The sequence below is a fragment of the Anabas testudineus genome, chromosome 10 (assembly GCF_900324465.2).
Source record: "Anabas testudineus chromosome 10, fAnaTes1.2, whole genome shotgun sequence".
In the NCBI taxonomy this organism is placed as follows: domain Eukaryota; kingdom Metazoa; phylum Chordata; class Actinopteri; order Anabantiformes; family Anabantidae; genus Anabas; species Anabas testudineus.
The window spans coordinates 12,111,018-12,136,949 of NC_046619.1; the positions used below are offsets into that span (position 1 = coordinate 12,111,018).

Sequence of the window (25,932 nt, forward strand, 5' to 3'; positions counted from 1 at the left end):
TAGTTTTTTTTAAGATGCTGTATACAGATTAGATTAGTGATCTACTGTTGTCTGATATTCTCTATAACAGTAATGGCAATGACATAGCATGCTAAAAACAACTTAAACAAGCTGTAAAATATAAAATCACACCAAAACAGAAGTTAAAAAGTTCAGTCAGTAAGATTTTGAACTGCTCTAGGTAACAGTTATGACTTTTATTTCAGTGCTATATTTACTGCTAGTTTTCAGTGTTGCACTTTTTGATGAGATATTAACTCATTATGTGCACTGAGCTCTGTATGGCTCAAGGTGAGTACACAAAAACTCTCAGAGACACAGGTAACGCAAAAAAACTGAGACAGAAGATGTGAGAGAGAAGAAGCCAGCATCGTTATGACTGGAGACAGAGGAGACACATGTAAGATCAGGACAGATACAAATAATTTGTCAAACATGTTTTGAGTTTTTACTGTGTGTAAAAACTACTTCTGCTAAGAGAAACATTCTGAGCTGGATTAAAGAGCAAAATCCATGGGAAGCTCAGAGCATCATTTTCACAGCCAGAGGCAGAAGACACTGAAAAGAGCACCAGAGGAGAAGAAAACACAAGAGGACAAACATGGACCTGCACTGAGCAGATGTGAACAGACATGGAAATGAGAGTGAATTATTATGTTTCACAGCCTTAAGATCCCATCTTTGAGGTGGGTGTAACTTCTCTGGTTGGTAATTAACTTTCTTAATTATGTATTTAGCTTTCTCCCCTTTGCATATTCAATACAGCCAATAACATCACTAAAAAACGGACACAATAAAAAGAAGAAAAGTAAGAAAGAACAGAAAACAAACAGCAGGCTTTTTCTTTCCTCTGTCAGTTTTCCAGCTCCTCTTTTGGACCAGCCAGCCTGATTTTTGTTTCTTGCGCTGTCCATAAACCATGAGGCATATACATCACATCAATACAAAACCAGAGGGTCCAAAGCCACTTTCACTTTGTTTTGTTCGCAAAAATAATTCACAGAAGTTTTCAACCTGGCAGCCAGGATTTGAGTGAAATTATCCTCTTCAGTTGGTGGCAGATAAGGGAACGATGAGACAGAGTTGAAAGATGATGGATGGCTAATAGAAGATGAGAGATGGACGTGGCGACAGCTTCCACGCGATTAAAATGGGCAGTGTGTGTCTGTGCGTGCCTGAATCCTAATAAGAAAACACACTCTTTCTGCAGTCACATACGTGTAACGTTTGAGCAAATATAAAATCACGCACGCACGCACACACACACACACACACACACACACACAAACAATTAAGTAGTGTTTTTGGGTTGACCTAAAATGTCATTACATCAGCGTCCAACTGGGCTTGGAGTACTCTGTGTTCTTACATGTGTGTGTGTTATTTTGTTTTGTATGTTTGTTGTTGTTGTTACACTTCCTATCACATGTCTCACCCATCAAGTGCCAAGATATCAATTTACTACAGGGCTAAGGAACAAAGTACAGTAACATTAAAATGAGAGAGTACAACTTAGTTTATCTTTGATTATCTATATTTACATTTATTTTTATGTCAACTTAATATTGAGGGTAACACAGGTGCATAAACACACACAGAGACGCACACACACACACTAACAGACAAGAGTTAGTAGCTCCTTTTCCCCTGTCACCCTCACTAAGGAGGGCTGCATAATGGGATTAAGAACACACACACTCTAACCAAAAGTACTCTGCAGTTCAGTACTTTATGGTATCATGTCCACAGCGGTTTGACTTGTTTGTGTGTTCAAATGTAGGCCACGTGTCACATTGCCCTACTTCGGTGTAATTGGTCTTCTCTGAGGACTTATGCTTTCAATCTTCTCTAACACCCTCTAAAACACACACAAACACAAATGCTTAAAGAGCCAAACTTCTCACAATAAACTCACATGTAAATGTGTTTCATGTCTTTTCATGTTATAATACCGCATGCACGGACCTATGGGAGGCATATTTACCTTGTGTATATTAATAAAGCTACTGCAGTGTGTGTGTGTGTGTGTGTGTGTGTGTGTGACAGACAGGGAGCTCAGGGCTTGTTGAGGCGAAGGTCTTACGCAACAGTGAGGAGATTACTGACAAAACAGGACACAGATGCTGGCGAGGTCTGGGATTTGTCTCCACCTCCTCCCTTCTAGAATTTCCCCAAATTTATTTATCCATTCTCTCACTTTGGCCACTCTCGTTAATGACGTCTTAACAGCTTTAATTTCAGAGTTGCATCAAAATGACAGTTATGTGAAAATTCACCAACATGAAATAAATCTACACTTGACCTTGCTGTAAACCCAGAACTCCACTGTACAAACGAAACCAACGACGCACGCGTTTGTTGCGCTATTTGTATACCCGTACCTGCAGCTGAAGTGAAAATATACAGTTTGTGCCCCGAGTGGTGCTCAAGAAAAGGTCATGGTGTCATTGAAATCAAAAGTGTTCAACACCCGGAGCTGCAGTTTGAATACAGATAACGTTCACAGTATATCATCCTCTAAATGATTTATGTCTAGTGTGACGCTGCCATAACTGTGGCAGCAGAATCGAACTCAACAAATGTAAAAAGTCTTAGAGTCTTAAAGTATTGCATTGCAATCAGAAGAAATACATATAAAGTAACATACTGTAACATACTAACATAAATTGGACTAATGAATTTTCACCCAGTGAACACCCAGAGGTCAGAGGAATATAGAAGACAGAGCCTGGTTTAGTGGCCCCTGGTCTGTCTGTTATCAGCACTGAAAAGTCTGTGTGGTTTTGGTGACTTGCAGGTTAAACAAGGTTCTAGCTGTTTAATAAAAACTCAATATATATATATTTCTTTTTAGTTGAAAAATGTGTTTAATATGTTCTACTTGGGCATTTTGATGAGCATATTTTTTAACAGGCTCTACAGGATCTCCTGAATGTATTTTTGGAAAAAGTAATATCCATTCATACATTCATCACAGTGTTATTGCATTACTGCAGTGCCAATGCTGCAAGAGCTTATTTACTTTTATCAATACTGTAACTTGGATTCATCTATGAGGTAGGTACCACTAGGTACACTATGCAGCGTGTTCTCTCACTGAATGTTTCAACAACACCTTCAGTCATTAAAACAGTGAATAAAACACTGACAAGTTAACAACCTGGGAACTGCTACAACATAAAGTATCATAAATATGGCAGAGTCATAAAGTCAAGCAACTACCACAGCAATATTTGAACTGCACCAACATTTGTTAGGACAGAGAGCGTGCGAACATAGGAGTGACTTTACTTGTATGTTCTCACCTATTAAATTGCCATTCTCCAAGGCCTTCAGCCTCTTTTGTGGACTAGCAAATAAACAAACACACAAGAAGTGATGCATGGAGCAAAATAGGACCAAATACATGAACATATAAGAGTTTCAATTTAAAGTTCAGGGCGTATGATAACGGCCATCCATTGAAATTATTCCTTATCAGGCCCACTGATGCCTTTCACAGCACTTCATTTAGGTCCATATCTTGCCAGTGCTTTCCTCACTAGTCTTTCCTTTTTTTCTCCTCTCATCTGTTTCTACTTTTGTTGTGTGCCCCCAGGTGGGAAGTCATTATGCTGCTCTCATCTGTGATTTTTCATCATTTTTTTAAAACAAAAATCTAAAAAACACAGGACGCCTGCAGCACTCCTCATTGTACCATCGCAGACACGTGCTCATCCGCCTCTATTACACATCCTAACCCCACTCCCACCGGAAGTAGAGAGGAGGGTAAAAAAGTGAGATGGACTGTGTGAAGGTGCATAAAAGTTGTTGTGTGCCAGCTTCATGGGAACATGTTCATTTTTTCACTGTTCAAAAAACAGATCAGTGTGTTCTCAGACCCCCATTTCCCAGTCAAGTACAAAGAGACACAATCAGCTGATAAAAGGGAGAAGAGAACAGAAGAATGGGCAAAGAAAGATGCAACTAAATTAAACATGAACTTTCTCTCCTCCTACCTCTTTGACAGTGACTCTCATCCTCAGCTCAAATAAAATTACTGTCACCTCAGAGCTTTATGATAACCATCCCATGCTTTGTCAACCTTGCATGTTTTCGTTCACTTGTGAACCATTTTATTTATTATAATGCGTCCCCGTGTATTGCACTGCTCCCATACTGCTTACGCGACATGCACAAATGCGTTTGCACACTCTCGCATACACACTCCCTTTTGCTTGTCTCATCAGAGGTCAACTGAAACACACACAAGGTGAGTCAACCACTTTGCAGTGGCGCATATCTCGCCAGTTATTTTCAAATGGGGGAGGGGACAGGAGAAACATTTTGATGCTGCATCAAGGGACTGCCCAGAGAACACACACACACACACACACACACACAAACGCACACACACACACACACACATGCGCGCACAGGTAATATTTCATTTTCCATATATTCACAAATACTTCACGGTCAGTCATAACTCAAAATACTGTTACATAAGCACACATTGGGGCAAAACGGGTTCACTCTATTTGTGAAAACCACTGTTTCACTGGCGTACCTTTATGTCCCACATTTGTCAACACTGTATTCGACCTTTAGGTAAAGGAAAAACCTAATCTCAGGGATTATCCAATGTAAACCTTAAATTCAAACTCCGATTCGAAACATAAACCTGCCTATAAAAAGTGCATAATAGCAAAACATCCTAATCTTTCCTGGTGCATGACGGACAAGGAAATTAATTTTCACCACACAATTCATACTGTGCACCAAAGACAAAGCATGCATAATTAAGAATAATTAGAACCTGATGTCATATGGCGTTCAATATCACTTTCTTTTCAACTTATCTCATTTTTGCTTTGTTTACCTCAAGAAAGAAACCAGCGTCATCCTCAGCTGGTACGGTATGAATGGAGCAGAGAATGAAAGAGAACGAGACAGATGGTGGGCGGATGGTGGGACAGCCAAATACAAAACAGGAGGCTACTATGAGAGATAAACGAAGAGGAAAAATGGCACAAAGTGGCTAAAGTGGGGCAAAATATATGGAGGACAATGATAAAATAAGGGGAGAGTGAGCCAAACCTACCAGGGAGAAAGAAGCAACAGAACAGAAGAACAGAGAGAGAGGCAGCAGTAGAAAAGCAAAGATAAATAAAGTCACTGACAGGAGCAAGAGTGCGTGTTTGTGTCCTGGCTCGACTCCCGGGAGCAGACACTTCAGTGTTGCCAAAGTTTCACTGGGTCCACCACCATGCCAGGGTCACTGCAGGGGCACACACATAGACACACACACACGCAGAGACACTAAAACCAGGGCAGGGCACGGGATCAGCCACCAGTAAAGAGAAATAAATGGGAGAAGGGATAGAGTGAGAGAGATGTGAGAGAGATGGCAGAGGGATTGAATATCAAAGTGATGGTATTTGGGAAATAGGTGAGCACAAAAGAGAAAGAGAGAGTGAAAATTGCAGTGATTAGAGAAATAGAGATGGATCAGGGAGAGCAGAGAGGGAGAGGGATACAGAGAGAGAGAGCTAGATAGAGAGGGAAAGAGAGAGAGAGGGAGAGAGAGAGAGGGAGGGAGGATCACTGGGCTCCGCGAGCATGCAAGGATCAGCAGCAACAGAATGAGACGGTGAGAAAGATAGAGAGCGGAAAAGAGTCGGAGCCGAGCACTGCTGAGGACTAAAGGACTACCAGAGACGAGACTGAGATGCCAAGAACAAGGAAGAAGAGAAGCATGAGGACCAAAGAGGATAATAACAAAAGGTAAGTGACTGAGAAAGCAATGAAAGACAGTTGTACAGTGTGTTCAGTAACAGTGTGTGTGTGTGTGAGTGATAGCCTGAAAGCCTGAAATGTTCTTGGCAAAGATGGTCTATTTTGACCCTCTGAGGAATGTTTCCAGCCTAACAACCCAAGGCTAGTACTTTATTTTTTAAAGCAGCTCATTTAACATTTAAGACATTGACCAGGCTTCTGAATGGATGTAATGGCAGTTGTATGGCAGCATATATCCAACTGGACTAATGAGTAAAACCCAGAGATTAAAGCTCTGGACCACACAAACAAACAAAAAGAAAAACACACACACAATATCTGGCTTTGGCTGGATGTCTTGTTTTCTGCAAAAGTCTAAACACCTCTACTTCAGGAAGGCTGGGTAGTGTATAGTAACTGTGTATGTGTGCTTTTATCTTTAAAGAAGTCGAGTGATCACAGCATTAAAACCAAGTGTAGCTCTATTGTGACTAATCCTATCCATCCGTCAGTGCAGGATTTGATGCAGATAAATATATATGTGTGTTTGTGTATAGGAAATGTATGTGTATAGTGGTTTATTTTGTGTGTCCATTCAAAATGTATTTAAACTTTAGATATTTACAAAGATTCTAATGATGTCTCTATTTATGTGTTTGTATGTGTGAGACTGGGTGTGCGTCAGTTGCCCAATTGCTATTAAAAGCGTCTGAACCAATCGTCAGGACAGCTAGTGTAGCTTTAATATGGGATTATAATGCAATAAGCCTTCTATTATACACTAATGCTGGCCCTGTGCATGTGTGTGTTTGTCTATGTGCACATGAGAACAAGCCGGGATCTGAAACTAAGGCAGTGTGAATATATGTGTGCACTTAAAATTTATCCAACCGCATCAGTCATTTTAAGAGCACAATTTAAAACAACAGCTTCCTTTATTCATGCACGTGTGCCTGATTCATTGGCGCAGACACACGCATCAACAAGTCAAAAACTCACCAGGGAAATAATCCCAGTCTTTACGTTGTCTGTCGCATCTCAGTGTCCATTCATTTGATTTGGAGTACCACTAGGCCGCTTATGCATTTAAACACATTATGAATGATTGTTTGAATTATGAATAAGCTTTGCTTGAAACTGAAAATTGGACCTTTAGCAACAGAAGCCCATTTCTTGATGCCTCGTAATCAAATCTCTAAAGAAGGTTCCTTCAATATTCTCATGAATGTCCTGTATTAATATGGGTGTTTTCAATACTTTCTTTCTTATTAAATATGTAAGGGCCATTGTTTATTTGTCTTAACTCACCTCAGATTTTACAAACCCCTGTGATCTTTGGGAAATTCTGTTGTTTATATGAAAAGTTAATTTAGTTCAGTTGCTGTGATGTTTTTGACACGTCTAGTAATACATGCAACAATACACACACAGTGACATGGTGACAGAGTATAAGCCAAAAAGAGGGAAGCTTGATCCTGAAGAGGTAATGACATCATACTGCATTGACTTTTATTACATACGTTTTCGCCAGAGTGGCAGATGATAGAGAGAAGGAGAAATAAAGGTCAAAGGTGACTGACAGGAAGACGAGACTCAGAGTCAAAAGTAATGTATGTGTGTCACTGGCACTTTAGTCGCTCTGCTAACCAGGCAGGCTGTGAACAAGTGATGAGAAAAAGATGAGTTTAGGTGAAAGTGAAAAGGACTAGAAAGTCAGAAGGGCAGGAAGATGGATTAGGTAAGGGGGGAGAGAGGGCAGGCAGAGCAACAGGATCGAGAGATGAGAGGCATAGCGATAGATTGGGGGTTAATGATGAGAGATTGGATGGGACGTGTGGACAGGACAAGTGATATGGCAGAGAAGAGAAAGATGAGAGGACAGAAGAGCAGGGAGTAATCAGAGGAAAGGAAGAGGTGAAATTGATGACTAAAAAGGGGAGAATACAGCAAGAAAGAGCAGCCAAAGGTGCATTTACTAAATACTGACCTAAAGGGGGTGATCTAAAACACAAAGAGTAAACTATGTAGTTAGAACAACAATGAAAGATTCAGACCATATCATACTCTATTAGCCACGCTCCTAAGGTGTGTGTGTGTGTGTGTGTGTGTGTGTGTGGCCTCTTTTAACTCAGACACCCTGTTTTCCTCTGGTGGTTTAAACAATGTAGTTTTCCACTTCATCATATATCCTGTATCACTAATTATAAGATTTGGGGGGGAATATCTCATAAATATTCCGTTTTACATTGGTTCTCTGCTCGCAAACAATCCTCTAGCCAACAAACCAAATGAATTAAACCGCACGGCAGATGGATTTGTCAATAATGCACTATTTGCCTATATATCACCCAATTCCTTGTTTTACGTACCCAACAGGTTGTAAATAAGCTTACACCATAAAACCAAACACAGTTCCCTTTTCTTCCTCTTAGGGCCTTTCCCAGAATGGGACATCACAAAAAAATATGTTCCATTTATGCCCTTATAATAAAGTAGAATAGAAGCCTATTAAAACTTCAAGAAAAGCCATTTTATCACTGTATGTGGAATTTAGTTGTTTCTGCCATCAAGCTGTTTAATTAAGTCATGTCCACACTCATGTGTACTGTATTTGTAAATGGATGTTAGACAAGTTTACACAGGTCCAAAAGAAATTAATTCACACACGGAAGGTTAAATGAACAAGAAAGTCAATTTGTATTCTGAAATGTCCTCTGAAATGGTCACTGAAGGCAATCCTTTTAATGATAATCTCGAAAGAATGACTCATTGTCTACTGAAAATATGCTTGCATGAAATGTGTTAACTAAAAAGACTGAAACCCATTACACTTATTTTAAATTCATAAATCATTATCTGAGGGGGCCTCAGAGAAAACGCGAACAAGCCCGAGCTAGTTTACCTACCTTCTAATGAAGAATTAAGTAATCTGTGACTAAATTCATTTTCTCCTTTGCTCTAAATTATGCATCACATTCCAAACACACACACACACCAAAAGTACATGGTCTCAGGGGAGTTTGTCCAGTGGCAAGGACTGATAGTGTTGGCTCTCAGTATATAGCTTTGAGGGTCTTTGGCCCAAACCAGGAGGGTGACTCATCATTGGCTACATCGCATAGCATAAACACATAAAGCCAAGACTCAGAACCCTGATCCAGATATTCATAGTAAAGTTACATCTCACAGGCATAACAAAGATGGTGAGCCAGATTGGAATGTAAAATTATCATGAACATACAATGGTAAATGTCCCTTAGAGCACAGACAGTTTTTATTCATAAAACTGTTTGTATGTTGGTGAGTGCGTATAGGAAAACTACATTAAGTTCTCATGTTGCGGGTTTCTTGGACCAAACAGTTTTCACAGATTGCATGCAGTTGCCTTGAAGAGGCACTTGAGTTTCTTACTATCAGTCATGCACACAACCTGCCTGAGACAATGCTTCAATGAGAACCTCACTTGCAATATGTATAGGATGCTGGTTGACTGAGATGCTTGGCTTTTGTGATATGCACATTTGCAATTGTGGCTTAAGCTTGCCATTTGAAATTGCTTATTAAAGTGCTGCTGAAAAATGGAGTTGCACCCAATTAAAACACAAAGCGAAACGGTTTGCAGAAACAGCTGAAAGGTTTCCTTGTTGTTTTCCTGATCATTACTGCATTCCTCTTCTGTTTGAGGTGCAGGGATAAATGTTACACCATGACCCTTTAAGAAAAAAGCTACCAAACAGAAAACTAGTGACCAATTACAGCACTGACAAACAAAAGAAAAACAGGTAGCAGCATGCACATGCGACACTTTATACAGCATCTGCAATGCAGCATGCAAATATTGGACATCCACAGACATACAATATTAATTTCTAAGTAGGAATTAATCAAATATTAATACTATTTGCTACAGCTACAAATACTGTCATCCTCTTCAATAACTAACAACATTTAGTCACATTATAGCTAAAGCTATAAACTACAGAGTTTATATGTGAAGTGAAGTCATACCCACATACCCATACAACCGACTTGTGATGGCTTGTCTGCTGATCATCAACAGAAGCCTGTGCAAGTTGTCCTGAAATATGCCTGATTTTGTATTCTTATTCTTGTTGATTTAGGAAGCGCTGTCAAGATCTGAGCATTTTTCTGCCAAGTAAAATTGTAGTAATTTCTTTGGCCTAAGTGTGCTGAATAAAAATGTGCACTTTCAAAGGCCTGTAAAATAACAGGTAATAATGATATTAAAAAACAGGTTCACCGATATCAATTGGGCAGAAGGCAGAGGCAGGGCACACCTCATCGCGTTGCCGGTCTATCAGGGCTGACATATAGAGACAAACAATCATTCACACTCCATCAACAGTTTGATGCATAAATGCATAAACACAAATGTTTTCTTTTTTTATTTTAACACCAAGCAATAAAGAAAGAAGTGACTACATTACCCAAAAATCCAGGATTTGGCCTGTCTCTTAGGGCCGGTAAAGTACTGTGTTTGCCATGTTCTGAGGGTGAGTGGGTGTGAAAGATACAGAGTGAGAGATGTGGTGTGATTACAGAGCAGTAAAGCGAGTCTCTGTCTCCCTAAAACACACACACAGAGCCCGTCAATCGGCGATTGAAAAATGAGGCTCACCTTGAAACGACAAGGGACTCGATTCGCTGGAGCATTCGGTGCTGTGTTACCACTGCAAAGGCCCGAGTGTGTACTCATTCACATATGCACACACTGACACACAAGGCCTCACTGAGACAGCGTGTTGCAGACAATTCCTGGACAGCCCAAACCCACCGACTGGTAAATTGAACTCATTGCATGTATAAACAGTTTTCATTAAAAGCTGCACCCCGTCAAGAAACTCCCTGTAGTGTTTAAAGGGTGCGTTTGTGCATGTGTGTGGTGACAGATGCTCAAGCACACTTGCAGTGCGTATTGATTACTGACAAGCTGTGTATTCTCCTTCCCAGATATTTTTCTTCTTCTCTTCTAATGTCTGTCTCTTCACGCATTTCTTTCTGTCTTCACTCTTTATTCTTTAACAAACTCCATCAGACACTTTTGAAGAATTCAACTTAGAAGAATCACCCTTTACATCTCTTTCTTCACACACACACTATCACTCACATATTACTTTCATCTTGCCTTTGATTGTTCTCCTTCATCTGTTCTCTACCCTTTATCCCTCTTCTCCACCTTCTGCACCTTCCCGTGCTGCTGTCTCCCCTGCTCGCCTCTATCGTCTCCTCCCCTTCACCACCCTAGCCAACAGCATTACCTCCCTTTCTCCTCCCCGTTCATTTTGCACAGCCAGAGGTGTGATGTGGGCGAGAGACTAAGATTAAATATAGAGACAGAGGAGGGGAGAGAGAAATGCACAGTAAATCAAAGACAGCATGACAGAGATGGAAAAGGAGGTGGTGAGTGGGAAAAGTCCAACAACAAACACGGGGTAATGATGAAAGACGAGAGAGACAAGTGGAATCCATTAAAAAGAGACGAGGGGAGGAGATTGAGAGAGAAAGAGGGTGGACAAATGACAGAAAGATTCACAGGTGTGTGAATCAGAGAAAATGATTTCTGAGGATACGGTGTCACTTCCTGCCTGACAGCTTGAGGGTCAGTGGTGTAAGAGTAAGACTTGGGGCACACATACACACATATGTGCACAGCCAGGAGAGGGAGTAAAAGAAAGTTTGTTGCAGCGTGTGCTCTGGTGTCTGATGTGGCTGCTGGTGGAAAGACAAATGCTTGGAAATGAGCTGCTGTGAAATTATCTTCAATTGCCTTAGCCTGAATGCCAAGGCAAACTACCTGACAGCACAACCACACACATCTTCCTGTGTCTGCTGCACACACACACAAACACTGGCTGAATTGTTCATTCACACCTTCCCTCTCTTTTTCACTCAGGAAAAATAACATCTACAATTTGTATTTGCAAACAGCACATCCATTTCGGCCCATTTCTCAAAGCCCAGTAGCTGCGCCCTGCTTTGCTTTGCAAACAGATGCATGCACAAACAGAAGATATCACACTGACACATCAATCAGAAATAAAAAAACATGCAGAAACTTGGAAGAATGTGTGAACTCTCAACAAGTTCTTATCCTACAGTGTCAAACAAAGATGCGTTCCACTTGGTACCTTTGGTATCATAAACACACTAAACACTGCTTGACACCATTGGAATAATGGCAGCTTCCTGTTGGACCTCTCGCTACTGGGTGGGGATGGGTGAAAATTTCATATCACAATCTTTTTCAGGCAGCATCATGTTTCACAATTTCATCACAATTCTTTTTCGTTTTGGTTTTTAAGACTGGATGACTGAGTTTTACAATCAAACTAATTTCTCTATTTAAAATGTATAGCCTAAATTAAATAAATGGTCAGACTAAAACAAGATTCAGAAGTGCCACTAGACTATGAATTAGCTGTTATAATAAAAACAGCACGTTTTTAATTTTGTATTGAATCATTCTGACTACGGTTGAATGGCCATGTTTGAAAAATATTTACGGCAGGGTGTCTCCTACCCCCATCTTCCAATTTTTATGTGACTCATAAACATTGTATTAGTTACCTCATTCGAACGCCTATTGTCCTGTCATACGAAGTTCCTTTCTGAGATGGCATCACTATAGTTGTTTGTTTTGTAGCACTCATGAGGGGTCCTCTCAATATTTGACTGTCGGCATTCTCTTCTGGGTGTTTTTGTTCGAGGTAGTTATGAAGGTTTGTTGTGTTGCCATTCAATGTTCGAACAGTTTGTTTGTGCCATGTCAATTTTGGAAAGTCCACACCAGTTCCATATTGCCAACAAGTAATTATTTTTAAGAGACCAACTCTTCTGTGTTGTCGTCCATCAATACGGCCTGCGATGTTGCTGAAAAGATAATGTAAAGTATCTCAGGCTGCATTGAGTGTCGGATCGAATGTAGGCCATAAACTGCAACTCATAGACAGCTTACAGTGGCATAATAATAAATATAACATCTCACTGTAAAGCCAGGTTGTAGAGTCAAGTGAGTTTTACATTGCCATAGACTGAATAACTGCTGCCCAAGAAAGAAGAAAAGCGTTTCATGGCCTGTTGAGACAAAGATTGAGCTTTTAGGCCACAACGGCTAGGGGTTTGTTTGAATGAGTAAAGGTGAGGTATTAAATCCTATGAACTCTGTACTAACTGTTAAGCAGTGGCTGTTGTGTGTGTTTTGGAGCTGTTTTGCTGCCAGTGCACCTGGCAAGAAGCTGGAATATTGAAGAAGCACAAGCATTTCAGCATCAGCTGAATGTTAGACACACAAGGCAAGAATCCCAAGCATACATCAAAACTGCTTGTGGAATAGATAGCAGGCTTTTGTAATTAAATTGAAAAAGGCCTGACCTCAACTTTTAAAAAATATGTTTTCCATGCTTAAGAGTCAGGTCTGGGCCAGTAAACCAACAAATGTATATCCAACCAGATGAGCAAATGCAAGGAACTGTCATAGGCTAACTAAACATTACTATATACCAATGACTCTCGTACATGTAGCTAACATGCAGTAATAGTGATGCAGATTGAAAACAGTGTGAGTTTAAGATATTCCTAATCTTGTACTGTGTGCCGTGGGCAGGCAGTCAGTTTTAAAATTTAATGATCCTAAATGAAAACTGACAACATTAATTATGTGCTGTCATGGAAAACAGAATAAAAGGGCAGCATGTGACATCAGTCTTCCAAATGAGTTGATATGCTGTAGGTCACACGGAGCATTGGTATGAATGAATGTGTGCATGAATCTGTGCCAGAATACATATGGAATATTAGAGCAGCAGTCAGACTTATCAGAGTCAGGATGCGTTAGCATCTGTCCACTGGTGAGAACATATTTAACACTACAAGGACACTGTTGGCAGTGATTTCTAAAACTTCTTGAAATCATGAACTTGAAGGTCAAGTCTTTGCTTTAGGGTAAGGACATACTTAATTTATTTAGAAAAATATTGCACAATTACAGTGTTGACCATAATACAGTACAGTAAGCATCTGTGCTGTGATGTTGCACCAGCTGGCATAAAATAAGCTGTTTTCTATGTGTGTGTGTGTGTGTGTGTGTGTGCATGCCAGCTGGTTTAACATCACTCAATGTCTGTAATGAAAGAACCCTGAAGAAAAAGGGAAAAATATTTATTAGATTTCTTGGACCTCCCTAATTTCATGCGCAAATGCTCCTTTGTGACCACATCTGTCAGTTGGTTAATATTCAAAAGTCAACACCGTTCACAATTGGGCAGTGATTTGCTTTGTACATTGTAGATAAAAAGACATTTTCTGAAATGTGTTTGTTTTTTTTTTTTTGCCAATGCAAAAAATTCCACAACAAATTCACAGAATTTTAAATCACAATTACCCTCAGGAGTCAAATATGTGTTGGTTATTTTAACCTGACAAATTTGGTTTGTTGAATACTAAATAAATTAAACATGCTTGTTATAAATAACCTCTGTCTACTTTGTTATCTATGCTTTTTTCTTTGATGTTCCCCGGCAAAATTTGCCGCTACAATAGCCCAATTTCCTCTTTATTTTTATTCCAGATTCCCATTTTTATCAGCTGACAGATTTCTCAGTGATATCCTGTGATTAAGATCAAATGGCTAATTTTGTTCTTTCCCTCCATAATCCAAACATTTTACTAAGCATATTAATAAAAACCAGATAAGGTTATTTTAATTTAATTAACTTATATTTTTAGTTTCTGGGCATTGTATGTAAAATGCAACTTTAAAGATACATACATTAAGATATCTCCAAAGAAACAACTTGATACTATTTTGAGTTTTGTCTCTGTTACTCTCACCTATCTGCTGGTCTAATAAGAGGTTGATGGAGTTGTATTGATCTGGTCAGTGTGTGCATTCAATCTGGGTTAAAGCTTTATGTGCCTAATGTTTGTGTCTTCTTTCCAATCTAACCGTTTATTCCCTGATTTCCTCCTTTCTCCTGTAATTCCTCTAATTTATTGCCTCTTTCTTTTTACTCTCTCCCTCCAGAGCTAACCAGCAATGCCCAGAGAATTCATCCAACCCATTCAACCCATATGCAGGCCGCTGCTCAGAAACTGAGAGCAATGTCCAATCGGAAGAAGCCAAACTAGTTAGGAGGTCGTTAATGGAAGCCCATTGAGAGTTAGAGCCTTATTGGATATTGAATTCCTGTCTCAAGCTTCCACATACAAACCCTGCTACACTGCCTCAAAATTCATTTGGATTAAAAAAAAAGCTGGAAACCTTCTCACTCCTTGGATATAATTCTGCAGACGTTGGCTAATGTCATTGCTTGCTTCCCTATCGTTCAGCTCCTCAGGGGGCTGAACCAATGTGCAGAGGAGTATGGGCAGGAGAGTGGCTGATCCAACCAATCCGGTGCCTGCACTGGGGGTTCCGTTGGCAGGGGGCCGATGGGGCCCACTGTGCAGTGTTGGGGTGCAGACATCTCCTGGACTGCGATCTCTCCCCTCCATCAAACGGCATGGCAGCCAACCCAATGCAAGTCGTCCCCTCGCCATGGCAACAGACAAAACAATGACAGCAGAGACAGGAGGAGTTCTCAGAAGTGACAGCAACAGTCTGCCAGTGTCTAAGGAGACATCTCAGAACGAGATCAACAGCTTAACACAGGACGACATGGGGTCACAGGGGTCAGGCAGTGGAGTTTACTGCCAGATCAAAACTATACGGACAAACCCCACAGACGCAAGAGGTAAAAGGACAGCTCGGTATACAAATGGCAGCGTGGTAGCCTCTGACATGGTGGGAGGAGTTTGCACTGAGTCCGCAGAAAGTAAGGAGCCAGTTCGGGAGAGAAGGAGGGTGCAGTCTCTTCGTGGGGAGGGCCACCGCTCAGTATTAAAGACAGGGAGCGTCGGTACAACCGTGCATGCCACTCCTCCTCGGCCCTGTCGAGTAATGACAACTTCTCCGACACGCCTCTGTGCAACTTGTGGGAGGAGACGATCTCAGATTACACCCTGCACAGGCGCATGTCGCAGGAGGGCTGTCAATCTGTCAATTACAGCCAGCCAGACTTTACCTAATCCCCGTAAACCATCTGTAGCCCCCAACCAGTCAAGAAAAGACTTTGGTCTGGACTCTCAATTGTACACCAAAAACACAGACATAGCAAACACATCAGTAAAAACATCTCAAATACCACAGCTGTCGCACACTATTCCAAAAACACACAACTCACATTCCAACAACATATCACACAATCAGACTAAAACTAAAAATTCAGTTCACCAGACAAGGCCACTTTCTGCTGATATGATTCATTACAAGGACTCAGCCACTCAAACAATAGATACATGCATGCACAATAGTACAGACAGAACCACAGCTACCACACATACACAGCGAGCACACACACCATATGAAGGGACAACAGAACCACATTCAACTGACAAACCCGTGCATGGCATGCCTATCCAGCCTGTTAAAGAACACACATCTGTCCACACCAGTTCCAAAGTATCGGCTCCTTTCCTTGAGAGTGACTCAAAATCTACCACCGACCCACCTCCCCCACCAAAAAATTCTCCCAAATCCACTCATTTAGACACTCCTGTAGAACAAACCAAAAAAAACCAAGAGACCACTAATATCCCCAAACGAACTTCCTCGGAGCGGATCAAACTTAAGGACTGCACAAAACAAACGAGCAAATCATTTGACGACCACGCTTTGCCTTGTAAAACCCATATGAAAGCACAATGTAATGGGGCTCCGGGAGGACTGTTGGGAGGACACACGGGGAACCCGCCACGTGGGCTGGAGAGGCAGTTGCAGAGTGTGGAGGAGAACCTGCTGTCCAATCAGGAGAAGATCAAGGTGCTTCTCAACGTTATTCAAGATCTGGAGAAGAGCAAGGCCCTCAGCGAAGGGTGAGATAAGGGAATTAGGGAGGGAGGAGAGAGGGTGATGGGGGTAGAAGAATAGAAGAAGGAAAGGAGAAGATTACATTGAGTAATGAGACAAAAGGAGGCTAGCTACAGAAAAGATGTATTATATTTAGGTAAGAGTGTAAGAGGGTGACCGAAAGTGATAGAGTGAAGAAACAGAGCAAGTAGACAGGGCGACTGGGGAGTGCACAAGATTGAAAAGAGAGTATGTTTGAGTTTTTAGAACAATACGAACTGACAGGCTTTCAAGTCCATGTAATAGATTTTAAATGTCAGATCTGTGGAGGATTGCTGAAGTGTGTGTGTGTGGGCACCTGTGCATGTGATCCAGTCGTGTAGGGATATGCGATACCTGCCAGCCTGCAGTCAATGTTCGCACTTTCTTACATCTCCCTTGTCTTTTTAATTTTATGCCTTGTAGTACTCCCCATGGTAACAGTGTCCCTCAGAGATGCTATAGTGCCCCCATCTGTTCTTTATCTCGCCTGCTAATTCTGGTATTCTCGAATCATCGTGGCCTGTCCCATTTCCTTTGTTTCTCCCATCTTCGCACATGCCAGTTGGCTCTCAATGCTCACTTCAACTCAATCAACATCCTCCCCTTTCTCTGGACTCTGCTTCGTGCTAACCCTGCCTCAACCTCCATCCTCTCACCTCTCTCTCATCCATTCTTAATTAATACCCTTCTCTGTCCTCAACTGTCTTTCTTTCTGCAGCTTATCAAAAGAATCATGTCTGTAACTAACAAATGTGAATCTGTCCTCTGTCCTCCCCATTTCTGGATTTTTCCCCCTCTGACTGCCCAGACAACCTGTCCATCACACTCACCTGCTGTCATGTGTTAGCTGTCACTCTCTTTTGTTTTCTCCTCCCTCTGTCGCTCCCCATTTTTCTTCATCTCCCCATTCTCCTCCTTTTTCACAGTTTCACCTTGACTGTCAACTGTCAGTTGCTCTCTTCCTGTACCGCACTTTATACCACATTTCTTCCGTCCTAAATCTCAACCTCTTTCTCTGACTTGTGCCAATCACTTTTTTTTTTCATCCGCATATCCTAAATCCTATTTTTAACTGCTTGCCACGTCTTGTCAAAACAATGATGTTTCTACATCTCTATCTAAACTCTCTTTACATGTTTTTACTCCTCTCTCCTTCTTTTTGAACAGGGTTAACAGATGTCTCTAGCTCCACACTAATCTCAATCAGATTACCTTTGAGAAATGCAATTAATGCTTGAGCTGTGCAATAAGGCTCCTCGACTTAATATACACTTGTCCTGCCCTGTGTGTGACTGTATACGATTATGTATTTATAGCATTTAAAGTCTGTGTGAATGATTACTACAAGGATGCTCACACATGCACATATCTCAAATAATATTTGTGTATAGGTGAAATAAGGGGTTAAATAAAAGCAAACTGAGAGGTGGGCTGATGAGAAAGGGAAAGACAGAAAGAGAGCAATTGAGAGATAAGGGGAAAAAGAGAGAAAGGTAAGAGAACCAGCAAGTAATAGGGGCTGCAAGTATCTGATGCTGTGCCAGAAATGAGAGTACTCTAAGTGGGCCGCTGTGATAAAAGTGTCGGCTGAGCGAAAAGGTTGTCGCTGTGCTCAGCTCCTTATTTCCTTCTCTCTCCTTAAGCAAATACTTGTCTTCTTCTACTATAGTTGTCTTTGATAAAGACAGCTAGGGGAGAAATGACGCCAGTCACACAGCCTCTCTCCATGTAATTAAAATGTCTATTTTATCAACATGAATCAGTTACTGTCTCAGCAACACAGTTCAATGAAGGGGTAGCCAAAATGTCTTGGCAGAATTAAGCGTTTTAATTACATAGCAGTCAGCTGTATGTATGTCAGGTTGTTTAGCCAATTTCATTTCCCAACATTTCTGCACTGTCTGTAGTAGTTTTGTAATGTGCACCAATTTCCAACACTATTTCCAAAAACCCTTTGCTCACAATATTTGTGTCATGTAATGTCTGGCTTCTAGTGAGACCACCATAGACAAGCGCTGTAAACAAACTTTAGTGACTTGCTTGCTTACTTGAATGCTAAACAGGCATATATTCACCCACCAGGATTATTGCAGTGATGCCCTGGCTAGCCCTGTCCAGCTACATCATACATCCTAAACATCACAACACACTATTTTGTGCCCTTTGACAACCCCCAGAGTACACGACTGATGTTGCTGCATTGATTATATATATGTGGAGAGAACAAAAACAACACCAGTCTTGACACCAGCAGTCAAGAGAGTAAGACTCTTTTACGGTGAAAGAAACAAAATATTAGCTTCACTAATAGTTGCTTAAATAATGTCAAAATATCACAGTGGATATTTTTCTTTAAGCTAAAATAAATAATATAATACCATAATGCCATCTACATGTGTACATGTGTGTACATGCTGTGTTTAATTAAGCTCTTTTGGGCAAATGTGTGAATGTTCTGCATCTGTTGTTTCTACAGTCGCAGCTCATACAGAACTGGTCAGGACATTAACAACTGCCCCACCTGCCAAAAGACAGCCTGCATCATCTACAGGTAACCTGATCAAGATAATGAACCTACTGTATTACATAACCCCCAAGTGACAACTCTTTTTTTATGGAGGGTAATAAACTCCAGCAACATCTGCTAGAAAACAATACGTTCCATTTCCTATTGTTTTCTCTCAGCTTTACCAGGTTTTATCTCTTATTCAGCAAATCTTTTCTTTCTCAATAGCCTTTCTTCCATGTGTTGTATCCTGCTGTCTTTGCTGTTTTCTCCCACTTTGATAATTGTACTCCTACAACATAGCATTATTATTTGTAAAATGAGAGTCTAAGATTGATGCTTCTCGTCAATATGTGTTCGACAAAATGTTTCCTACGCACTTAAGGAGAATTCTCTCTCCAGGAAACATTTTTACACATAAAAAAACATTCAGTGGAACAAGCAAATTAATTCTGCACCTAAAAGATGTGTTTGTCCTGTTCCAGTTTTCCCTTGTGAGTGTGACCTAAATAAGTAATTGCATTCTTAGATTCTCTGCAATTTACAGAGCTGCACACTCACAATCTGATACCACATACTGTAGTTTAATCCCCGATCCTTCACCACCTTCAACCCATCTTTCTAATTCTCCTCTTTTCATTATGTAAATCATCTTTTCATCCCACGTCTGCACCATCTCTCTTCCTGCCATCTCAAACCTTCCATTAAACTGGTTTCCTCTGAACATCTATGCCTCATTCTATCTGCCAATTGCCAAAGGTATCATCACCTGCGCCCCCTCCCACCCAACTTCCGAGGCACTGCTCAAATGGGTGTTAGAACACAGTAAGAGAACCTGGCACCTTTATTTTAGTCCAACATTTTGTGTGCATGATTCACACAAAGCTTTGCTTGAAGACAATTCTGCTTCTTCCCAGTCACATAAAAAATCTCCCTTACAGGCCACAAGGGATAAAGACACATTTTACAGGGTCTCTCCATTTTTTCCTCACTTTCAAAGACACACCTTCCAGCAGTCCCACATTTTTGCAAGCAAAGATTGATTATGACTCACCATTGCATGAGAAACCTTAATACTATAATGATAAATACAACCACCCGTCACATGGACATGGGAGTAGTTTGGAAAACTGTCAACAGGAAGCCATACATCAATTATGTCCAGGAAACACAGTTCTCTTGCCCCTGTTCCAGCTTGTTTTCAGAAAATAGCATGGGGAATGTAATAGTGTAATAGTAAACAGGGGATGCATTAGTCCTACAGCATAGGCGACTTGCATATGTGTGAAGGTACCACTGACACAGAAGCATATACCAGGATTTTAGAGAGAAATATGCCATCAAGGCAACATTTTGACCTGGGAAGTCAGTAGATATTTTACCAGGACAATGCCAGGCCTCATTCTGCACATGCTACAACAGCATGGCTTTGTAGAAACAGAGAGTGTGTGAAAATGTGCATCACGAAGAGGAGAATCAGATAATGGCAACCACAGACTTTGGTTACAACCCCAAACCTTAATATCCTAAATTCCCAAATGACTAAAAAGTGCAATTAAAAGGAAAAACGGAAAGGTACAGTAACACAGTGGTAAACAAGCCTCTCTTCCAACATGTTTAAAACGGTTGCAGGCATCAAACTACATTTGTTGTTTAACAGTTAAACATTTTGTAATTTCAAGTTGGTCACTGAAAACAGTGAATTGTTTTCCATGTGCCATGTTCTCACTAGAACAGTGGCTTTACTGAGTAATCTAGTCAATTCATTTTATCAGAGAATTTATCTGTAGTTTTAAGACAAAATGCAGTACCACACTGTAAAAAAAGGCTAGGGTCTACCCTGATCTCAGGAGTATATTCTTACTTCTCACATCATTATAATCCTTCTTTTCTCTCCTCTGGGACATTTTCCTTTCTGCTTTCTTACTTTGTCTTGGTTCTTGCACACAAAATATTATATGCAAATATAATCATGTATACACACATTCAAATTAATCCAACAAAAAGGAAACTCATCTTCTGTTGGATATGTATATTCATGCATTTCATATGCATACAGTCATACATACTGACAAAAAAAAAAGAATATATTTCACGCTGATGTGAAGGATGTTAATGACTTGGATAGATATGCAGAATCTGCTTCCTAATCATATTTCTCCTCACATAACAGTATAATTTTGTGCTGAACATTTTTATACAGATTTGGGACAAAAACACACAAAAGTCAGAAGTGCAAGAACTCCATTTGTTTGATTAGACTGTATCAACCTTATCAACCCTTCAGAGAGGATGCGAGAGAGATACACAAGCAGAGGACGATAATATGTGTGGGACAGAAACATTCATCCTAATGATTTGTGGTGAAACAAATGGTTTGGATGTGGGCTGGTTGCCTAAAGATGTTGTGCCATTGTTGGTCCTAATTAAGCTCTATGATGATGGGGCGAGGAACTTTTGACAGCCTCTCTGTTTTCCTCCGCAAGCTTAAACAGCTCAAACATGAACACACACACACACACACACACACACACACACACACACACACACACACACACACACACACACACACACTTTTGTATGGCAGTCAGTGTGAAGACACTCATTGACATAATGCATTCCCTATCCCCCTACTTTCGTGAAGGTCATGCTAATCTACTCTGTTTCAATTTTTACTGTCACGTGTACTGCCTTACCCTAACCCTAACCCTCACAGCTAACTGCCTCACACTTAACACCCTTTTCATCGTGAGGACCGGCTAAATTGTCCTCACTATGTAAAAATACAATCCAAACTCACACGTATTGTTCTACTCACTTACTTTTCCTCTGATAAAAAATAAACTAAACAAATTTATGAACTCTATCACACACATCCACACATGAGAAACATAAACTTTAAGCCTGCCCACTACATGACCAACGTTAACCTCTACTTTAAGTATGTCTCCCAAACACACACACACACACTTTTAAACATGCTGAAGATGACGGCCTGTAGTAGGAATCAAGAGCAGGAGCTTTGCCCTCTACACTGTAAACCCATGAACAATAGGGTGAGAGAGGTAGATATGGATAGAGTGAGGTAGAGAGGCAGTTAAAGAGGATTGAGAGGGGGTTGTTGAATGTATATGGCTAAAGAGAGACCTCACAGACAGAAGTCGTCCATTCTAAAACAGGATAGGCTCCAAATTGACTGAATGTGGGATACATCCACCACTTTACCATTTTATATATATTTTGTGTGTGTGAACAACATCTGTGTCTATGCGTAGTCATACTACATCTTTAATTTATCATTAATTCATGGCAGCCATCTCCCTTCCTCTATGCCTAACATAGTTTTTATTTTCTCCTCTGCTCAGTCATAGCCCCACACACTCAATCACTGCACTCCTTCTCAGGGAGACAGGACCTTTTAGCTCTTCTCTCACTGCATCTCTGGTGGCACTTATCCTCTCCTTCTTTACCTCCCCGTCTTTTTCATTTCCCCTCTTTCTTCTGCAGTCACCTGTGTGCCTTGATTTATTAAAGTTTGCCTTTCTTTTAATTATCCATCTTGCCACATCCCAGAAAAGTGAGTTTCTTTCCTTTCTCCATTCATAAGTCCCTGCTCTGTACATTCCCTGTTCCCCTAACTCAGCTGCTGGCTTGTTATGGCAGATGCACACATTGGATGTCAGGGGAGACCATATGTGTTTGCATAGTGTGTGCGTGTGTGTGTGTGTGTGCGTAAGGATGTTGGGATACAGGAGGAGGAGAGGATGGTGCAGTTGTCTCTGCTCTCCTTGGCTCATCATTTGGCTCATTAACTCCAGATGCCAGGCCCTGTGCAGCTCCACCCCTATAATCCAACTCAACAAACACACACTCCATTACACATAAAAAAAACACACACACATATATTTAACAGAAGGGGAGAGAAACTCCAAGTCTACTACACTATGACCCGCAGCAATGGACACTTCAGAGAGATGGTGAGAAAAAGAGCACAAGAGAGATGAGGAGGGGAGCAGGGAATGAGAGAAGCATAGAAAAAGAAAGCCAAAAGGGTCTGCTTTGAACACATCAGAGGAGCAAAAAAAAGTTCCTCCCTTTCCTTTAGCTCCTCCATTTTGCAAATGTTCTTCTCTTCTCCTTCCCTGCTCTCTTTTTCATTCTCCTCCCACACGTCTCATCTCACCAGCCTGTGATCTATCAGTGCGTGAAGTGCAGAAGAATACTATGGACGTGAAATGAGTGCTGAGTTGAGGAGTATGTGAGTGTGCCTGTGCTGAAGGTGCATCTGTCTGAGTTAAGAATGTCACATGATTTTACATCACCATGTAAAGCTGCAACGTGTGCAGGTACACCCTCACTTGCATTGTGATGTCATAGCTTTTTTCTCTGTCTCTTTTAAAATGTATTTATGCCTTTTTTCTCCTCTTCGGCCCCACGTCGAGTGAAAAATTGCAATATAAATAAGTTTGACTTGATTTGACACCGCCCTGAGCTCTAAATCATCCCACTCATGCCTGTCTCCCTCCCCTTACTCTCTCTCAAACAGTGTTGAACATGATTTCAGACAGCAGGAGGGACGCTTACAAGAAATTATGGAGGCCCTGGACGGGGAGTACGATGTGCCTGCGCCCACTCTGACAAAGCCCATGCCAACGCCTCCCACTTCCAGCCGCCCCAGCACCAAAGCCCGTGTCAAGAAGCTCCGCAAGAAGTGTTTCTGGTGGCTGTAAATGCTGAAAAAACCAGAACAGCGTCTTTGGGCAGCATGTGCATTGCAAGTGTGGACTGGTTTTCATGGGACCAAAAATGTTTGAAAGTTAGGCTTTCTTCTCGTGGTCTGTCAGTGGTTCGTGTGACATTAAAATCGATGGCAGTGCCTGTAAATGGCACTTTTTCCACTGCAATTCATCCTAAGCTCTCACAAAATACCGGGGACTGAACAGAAAGCGTGGAAATGCCATAGAGGCAGAAAAGCAGACCAAAAGGAGTTGAAGAACTTTCCTTCAGATCCGTGCGACGGGCATATTGAGGATTTTATCTGTTATTTGTAATTAACTTTTGACTGAAAGTGAGAATACTGCTACCCCATCACAATTCTAATGGAGAAATGAAGCATTAATACTTTGGATGACAGGCGGGCATACTGTTTCACTTGGCAGAGTAGCTGTGTAAACAGATGGACAGATGCATGAGTGGATTTATGCCAAGATCAATTCACGCTTACAGCTGGGAGTGAATCTTCCCACCGATTTTGGTTAAATTAAAGCAATAAGCAGAGGAATTTGAAAGATTCAAAAAAATCCGGGGAACTTAACAACTAATTGGAATACTGTTTCTTTGGAGGGCTTGACAGACACAATTTGAATGTAGCAGCAACTGAAGCACTAAGAGGGTATGACTGGAAAACAAGCCGATGAACTCTCCGAGAACAATGAGACAGCTCGCTGCATGGATATCAGGGTTTGGAGAGCACAGTTGAGATTGTATTAATAATACATCAAGAGACAATGTGATAGGAGCTGATCAGCGACTCGCAGGCTGTGTCAGATAATTAAAAATTCTGTCAACTTTGACTGACAGAGTGATTGATTCTCTCCGCCATTACCATTCAAAATGCAAGTGTTCTGTGTGAAATCAATCATGTTTCCGGGATATTCACACTCAAATGTGCATAAAAAATGAACACACAAAGAGAGGCATACATTTGCAGGCAATAAATCACACATATAGTAAAGTCACAGACCCAGTGCAGTACACATTTAGTACAGTGGCGAATCGGGACATACCAGTTATTAGTTCAGTGTTCAAGATTGGCCTGTATTGATGTTGTTGTTTAAATGTTTTTGCAAAATAACAGCAAATAGGGCACCAATGAAACCTCTATGAATCACGCCAGAACTAGCTGTTGATGTCTGGAGATTTAAACATGGCTCAAATTGTGCAGCACAGTTCTCCAGCCATCAGCTTTCACATAACTTAGCAACCACCAGCTGTGACAGTGTGCACTTTCACAATAATTACATATAATAAATCTGAAAACTAAACTGGAAAAAAACAACAACACAGATTTTGTCTTTTTTGCTGTTCAGCATGTTGAACACTGTATACTGTACACAATAAGTGACTATTTCTAAATCTGTAAACTAGCATTCAAGCCACCAGGCGCTGCTAGCTCATTCTTTAAGCCTCAATAAGCAACAAAGATCTGAGCTGCAACATATGTGTGTTAGGCTATTTGAATGACCCAATGACTAAATGAAACCTTGATCAAATAAATGAAAAATAAGGTCTTTGCAAATGCAAAACACAACTAAAATGGCTGATATTGTGACACATATTGATATCAGAAAATGAAAGTGATGTTGCAAACACACACCTGCATCATTATTGTGCACATACACAGACACAATCTGGATAATGCTTAGTTCACAGCAGTTTAGAGCAAATGAACTTATCTCACAAGGGCCTACTTCAGCTGCTTCTGGCTGACAAGTTGCCACCAGTTAGAAACCTAGATTACACAACACACTAATTAACCAATCTATATCCAAAATATGCTGTCCCTGCATTTTTATAAGCTGTCCATAACATGGTGTGAGTTCCCACAGTGCCCCTTTATCCCTGATCTTCCTCTTGTATGTACAATAAAAGTGTGTATTTTAAAGAAAAGGCATCATTGTCAACGTATGTTCATACTTATGTTTAAGTATGAAACCACATA

At 40.8% G+C, this 25,932-nt stretch overlaps 2 protein-coding genes across 2 annotated transcripts in view; one reads left to right on the forward strand and one right to left on the reverse strand.

Annotated features, from left to right (window-relative positions):
* Positions 1-25,932, reverse strand: part of LOC113160168 (dedicator of cytokinesis protein 2) — a 77,829-nt gene that overhangs the window by 15,003 nt on the left and 36,894 nt on the right. The gene's annotated exons all lie outside the window — the stretch shown is intronic.
* Positions 5,611-25,190, forward strand: LOC113160170 (protein INSYN2B). The gene is made up of 4 exons (XM_026357250.1): positions 5,611-5,766; positions 14,801-16,689; positions 19,182-19,256; positions 23,758-25,190. Exons 2-4 carry the CDS (start codon positions 15,140-15,142, stop codon positions 23,939-23,941), a joined length of 1,809 nt encoding a protein of 602 aa, XP_026213035.1. The 5' UTR covers positions 5,611-5,766; positions 14,801-15,139; the 3' UTR covers positions 23,942-25,190.